Source organism: Magnolia sinica, chromosome 11, assembly GCF_029962835.1.
Source record: "Magnolia sinica isolate HGM2019 chromosome 11, MsV1, whole genome shotgun sequence".
Taxonomy (NCBI): Eukaryota; Viridiplantae; Streptophyta; class Magnoliopsida; order Magnoliales; family Magnoliaceae; genus Magnolia; species Magnolia sinica.
Genome location: NC_080583.1, coordinates 70,513,407 through 70,519,560, shown reverse-complemented (window position 1 = coordinate 70,519,560; position 6,154 = coordinate 70,513,407). Strand labels below are relative to the sequence as shown.

Sequence of the window (6,154 nt, the reverse complement as noted above, 5' to 3'; positions counted from 1 at the left end):
ATTCCAAAGAGTGAGAAAGATCCAAATTTCAAGTGCACCCCACTGTAGAAAACAATGGAGATTGAACGCCTACCATTAAAACCTCTGTGGGTCACAGAAGCTTTCGATCAAGTGAATATTTATGCTTTACCTTATTCCACGTCTTTTTCTCTCAAATAAACATCATGGTCGGCTCTAGGAAGGTTTCAATGGTGGCCGTTACCTCTCACTGTTTTCTATGGTGGGGTCCACTTAAACTTTGGATCTGCCTAATTCTTTTATTTACTCCCTAAAATGATCTCTCCAAATGGATGGATGGTGTGGATACAACACATACATCATGGTGGGCCCAAAGAACTTGGTGACGTAACATCCGTCTGGTTCAGAAGCCAACCAGCTTCCTTTTCGAATTCGTTTCCAACTGCGGCCAAGGCCATCCGCGTGAACTTCCTTCCACAGCAAAATAGGTGGGGCACACAATGATATTTGTGAGAAATCTACTCTGTCCATCAATTTTTTTATATCATCTGATGATGTAGGCTAAAAAATGAGGCAGATCTAAAACTCATGTGGGCCGTACGGCTTGGAAACAGTAGGTGGGGGAATTCTATGGTTGAAAATTTCCTGGGTCTACCATGATGTATATGTCATCCATATGGTTCATGAGGTCATTCCTACTCGGGTGAACTGAAATTAAAAAAATCATTAACATAATCCAAAGCTTTTGTGGCCACTTGAATATTTCAATGGTAGAAGCTTAATCCTCACATTTTCCTTTCGTGTGGCCCACTAGAAGTTTGGATCAATATCATTGCTAGGCCTATATTGTAACATAATCTAGAAAAATTGATGGCCAGGATAGATTTATCAAAAACATTATGGTGTGTACCACCTAGACATGTTATTACTTTTAATACTCATGTGACCACATTTGTATAATTTGCAGAGGATGGGACTTTTAATTCTTTAAATTAAATAGAGTTGGGGCGCCGGGTGGCTACAAAACCAGACGGTAACTATTCTTGCTGCCGATGTTACGTCACTATGTTCTTTGGGCCCACCATGATGTATGTGTTGTATCCACACCATTCATCTATTTGGAGAGATCATTTTAGGAAGTGAGCAAAAGAATTAGGTAGATCCAAAGTTCAAGTGGACCCCACCACAGAAAATGGTAGGAGGTGACTGCTACCGTTGAAATCTTCCTGGAGCCGACCATGATGTTTATTTGAGATCTAACCTTTTTATAAGCTAGAAAAGACGTGGAGTAAGGTAAAACATAAACATTAGCTTGAGCAGAAGCTTTTGTGGCCCAAAGAGGTTTTAATGGTAGGCATTCAATTTCTATTGTTTTCTATGATGGGGTGCACTTGAAATTTAGATCTTTCTCACTCTTTGCATTATGCCTTAAAATGATATCACGAAATGGATGGATGGTGTGGATACAATGCATATACATCATGATGGCACTCATGGAAAGTGATGATGTTGTTTTATCAGGGAAGAGAAGAAAAGAAATGAGTTGAAAATAACGTTTACCCCTTTGGTTAAGTGCGTGCAGAGAGGGCCTTCTAACGGAACCCCAGAGAAAAGAGCATTAATTGTGAGGGAACACGCTCATGACATCCAACCAACTGAATTTCACTACGTCACTTCAGTAGCGTTTTGGCTACTGAAGCGTTCACCATCCAATCCGCTCCCATCTGGAAAGTGTCACTTCAGTAGCGTTGTGAGGGAACACGCTCGTGACATTGAACCAACTGAATTCATTTTCAAGATTACTCCGGTCCATAGAAACCGGACGCGGATTGCGTCCTACCCCACCCTTCTCTTTCCACGAATGGGCAGCTAGGCAGGCAGGCCCACTGTAATGTATCGGTTTATCCACGCCGTACATCCCTCTTCTCGGATTATATTTATGGTAAGTGCACAAAAATAAAGCAGATCTAACGCTCAAATGGACCACACCACATATGACTCTTGTATTTAATGCGACTAAGCTTATTATTTAGTGTGGTCCACCTTAGCGTTGAATCTGCTTTATTTTTTTTCACAAAACATAAAATGATCTGAGAGGAGGGATGGACGGCGTGGATAAACCGATACATCACAGTGGGCCCTCCCACAGAACTGCCCATTCCGGGCTAGGGACGGGCGGTGTAGGACGCAATCCGCGTCCATAGCAACCGTTGAAACTTTAGCAATATGTCAGAGCCTCGATTAATTGGAAGAGTGATTGTCACGCAGTAACTTGAACGGCAAGGACTTGACAATGCGTTGATGAAAGTGAGAGGAGATAGAAAGCATTGGATCCGGTCATACATGGTGAGTTGTCTAGTCTCTGGCGGCTATGACTTGTAGGTACAAACTCTTCACATTAGATATCAGCCACCGAAACCAAATCCCCTCATACAAGTAGGATGAGGAGCATGAGAGGTTCTAGCTAATTGCAAAGGGTGTTGGTCATGGAAAACCCGCACGCTCTAGTCGTGCCATGCCCGGCGCAAGGTCATGTCATACCCTTCATGGAGCTCTCTCATTGCTTGATGGATCATGGGTTCAGGATCACGTTCGTGAATACTGAGTTCAATCACGCCCGGGTAGTAGCCGCGCTGCCAAAGAAGGGAGTAGTGCAGGAGCAGATCCGTTTGGTTTCAATTCCAGATGGGATGGCACCAGGTGAAGACCGGAATGACTTGGGCAAACAATGTGAGATTATGTCACGTGTCATGCCCCTTGGTTTAGAAGCGCTGATTCGTAAGATCAATGAGTCTGATCATGATAAGATCTCATGCATCATTGCAGACGGGATCATAGGATGGGCAGTGGAAGTTGCTGTGAAGATGGGGATCCGAGCAGCTGCGGTTTGGACTGTGCCAGTGAGCTTTTGTGCCTTACTGTTTCACATTCCGAAGCTGATCGAGGACAGAATCATCGACACGGACGGTAAGACCATAGTATAGGAACTAGGCAAGTCATTTCGAAATTCACTTTCTTTAAGATTTTCAAGTTTGCTCGAGTGCTGAAAATAAAAATTATCTTACTGGTTTTCTATTCATGCAATTAATAACAAGGTTTAAATTATGGGCCGCACGGTGTAGACTGGATTTGTCCATGAATGATACATATGCATCAGCCCTCAGTGGTCCAAAACCGTCTGATGAGTAGCAATATATTAAAGCCCAAGTAGGTGGAAATATAATTCTAAACTTAACTCAGCTCGACTTAGTCAACTCAATTTGACTAACGAGATCTCAAGGATAGTGTTTTGTTAATTTTTTGTTTGTTGGTGGGTTTTAGCTATGGTGGAGGTTACAATTCCTTTTGAATTAAAAAAATAAAAATAAAAATAAAAAAGAATAAGAAATTGTTCCTATATCAGGTGGAGCATCAGTGAGGCTAGGGCCTCATTTAGTGTTTGGGGGTGTTATTTGTTCCGGGTATGATAGGTGGGCCGTAGCTTTATTTTTGCTAGGACTGGCTAGAATGTATATGCTGGCTGTTGAGCACTGTTTATATATGAATTATCTTTTTCAAAAAAATAACCTGACATCACTCCTAGAGAATGTGTAAATGGTTTTTTCTTTAAAAATCAAGTGGCTAGTGACTGCTATGCCCATCAAAATAATACATGTAATGTGGACGGCTAATTTTCTGATTACTTTGATTGTTTTTAATATTTTACGTGTTAACAATTAAAAGTCCAATTATCCAAATTCAGCGTTTGTTTGTTTGTTTGTTTGTTTGTTTGTTTGTTTGTTTTTGTGTGTGTGTGTGTGTGTTTGTTTGTTTGGTTTCAATAACTAAATTCAGTGTACATACGTGGCTCACTTAAATCTATGTGTGCTGCTGTTGATGAGTTTACTGCCCTGATTTCTCTAATATGCTATGCTTATATTTTATACCACGTGATGAATGGTCCAGATTCCTTGCATGCTTGACATCCAACTATGGGAACTATGCCTGACATGGTAGCCATGATGGAGGGCCTCACTTGTACAAATACCCTGGAAATTAAAAATCTCTATATATGTAATAGATCCTAACCGTGATTGAATATTTCGCAGGATTTCCAACAACACAGCAAATGATCAAGCTCTCCCCAACCATGCCAGAGTTCAACACCACTCAGCTAGTGTGGCTCTTCGTCGGTGACCGTGACGCGCAACGGTCCCTCTTCCGATACTTACACGAATGCACCCAAGCTGCCAAATTGGCCGACTGGCTTCTTTGCAACTCATTCTACGAGATTGAGCCATCCGCCTGTGAGTTGGTTCCAAACATTAGGCTCATCGGCCCTCTTCTAGCAGGAAGACGGCTTGGGCGGCTCGAAGGGAACTTCTGGCCTGAAGACCCCACTTGCCTAAGCTGGCTTGACGAACAGCCTTCCCGCTCAGTAGTCTACATTGCCTTTGGCAGCTTTACTATCTTCAACCGACGTCAATTCCACGAACTGGCACTTGGACTCGAACTTTCCAATCGTTCATTCCTATGGGTAGTGCGGCCAGACCTCACCGACGGACCATTGGATGCCTACCCAGATGGCTTTGAAGCTAGAGTCGCGGGTCGTGGGCGAATTGTTGGATGGTCACCTCAACAAAAGGTGCTGGCCCACCCTTCGATTTCCTGCTTCTTGACTCATTGCGGGTGGAACTCGACCATGGAGGGGATAAGTAATGGAGTTCCTTTCTTATGCTGGCCTTACTTTTGTGACCAGTTCCAAAACCAAATATACATTTCTGATGTTTGGAAGGTTGGGTTGCACCTGAAACACGATTCCAGTGGGATCATACCAAGAGAAGAGATTAAGGGAAAGCTGGATGAATTGCTTGGTGATGAGGGTATAAGAGCGAGATCTTTAGAGCTCAAGCAGACTGCCCGAAAGAATGTTGCCGAAGGGGGATCTTCGTTTAAGAATTTCAACGATTTCATTGAAGCAATCAAGTTAGAGAAGTGATTAGCATGAATCTCGCAAATATAACAGAGATGGGCCATTCATTAGGTGGGTGCCACCGTGAACAAGCAATAAGTAAAATCAAGCTGATTAACTCGTCGCTGGGGCTACAAATGTATGGGAAGAATGAAAAAAGATGACCAACAGTCTATATTGAACGCACATGTGTGGTTCACCTGATGTTTGAGCCTTCTTTATTATTATTATTATGTTTTTTTAATCCATGGCATATTTAAAGACTTTCAATCTGCTGGACTCAATGTGGATGGTGAACACGGACCATTTGTAATATTTCAAGAACAATCCATCTTTCTCATGCGCACGTAGGCCACTTGACTAGATCTTGATCCGTATTTCTTGAACATGCTATTTTGCCCCAAAGAGTGCATTATTAGGTCATACTGTGAAAATACATCTCTAGCTAGGATCTACGTGCACCAACCAGGAATACATGAGCACTAACTTGTGTTTGCCATTAATACTGGTACTGGAAGCTCACCCGAGATGGAGAATGATGCCATCGGATCTTCCTCTTCTCCTTCACACACTACGGATAGGGAAAACGCCACTCCCACAAGGAAATTCGGGGACCACGCATTCTTCCTATTAGTTCTTAGGTTGATAATATGTTGGGGGACTGTGGAATCACACCGAGATGAATCAAGTAAAGTAATCCAATCGCACCAAATAAGCACAACGCAAACACTCCAAATTTTAACATGGAAAACCCTTTGCGGGAAAAAAAAACTGCGGCACAAAGCGACGAATATCACTATGAAAGAAAAAATTACAAAGAGAGATCTTACCCGATTCAAATAACCTCGAATCTCACCCTTACTACACCCTTTGAAGCCCTTAGACGATTTAGAAACCGTAGAATACTCTCCCAATCCCGTTTGCATCCATATTTATAAGCTAAGAAGAAATCCCAAATGAAATCGAAAACAAATCTTGCAACATAGCACCACATTACCTCCTCTGGTCTTTCGATTCACCTCCCTGAACAATTCCTATGAAAGCACAATATTTTCTGAGATAGCTCTGCCTTTGATGAAAGCACCCTGCTCAGGAGATATGAGGGTGGGGAGGAAACAACTGAGGCGAACTGCAATAATCTTTGAGAAGATTTTGTAGAGGCAGTTATATAAACTTATGGTCTAAAATCAGACCAATTTCTGGGCACCTCCCTCTTGGGAATCAAACAAACAAGAGAGGAATTAA

General features: G+C 42.3%; 1 protein-coding gene across 1 annotated transcript; it reads left to right on the top strand.

Moving 5' to 3' along the window:
* The first annotated feature begins 2,330 nt into the window (after positions 1 to 2,330).
* LOC131219310 (UDP-glycosyltransferase 83A1-like) lies at positions 2,331 to 5,179 on the top strand. Its single transcript, XM_058214372.1, has 2 exons — positions 2,331 to 2,925; positions 4,047 to 5,179. The coding sequence occupies exons 1-2, from the start codon at positions 2,445 to 2,447 to the stop codon at positions 4,934 to 4,936; spliced, it is 1,371 nt and encodes a 456-aa protein (XP_058070355.1). The 5' UTR covers positions 2,331 to 2,444; the 3' UTR covers positions 4,937 to 5,179.
* Positions 5,180 to 6,154: the final 975 nt, after the last annotated feature.

Bases quoted from the DNA above. Each gene is read 5' to 3' on its own strand.
- LOC131219310 (XM_058214372.1), top strand. From the start codon at position 2,445: ATGGAAAACCCGCACGCTCTAGTCGTGCCATGCCCGGCGCAAGGTCAT. The intron at 2,926-4,046 runs GTAAGACCATAG...AATATTTCGCAG, and splicing joins CAGAATCATCGACACGGACG to GATTTCCAACAACACAGCAA.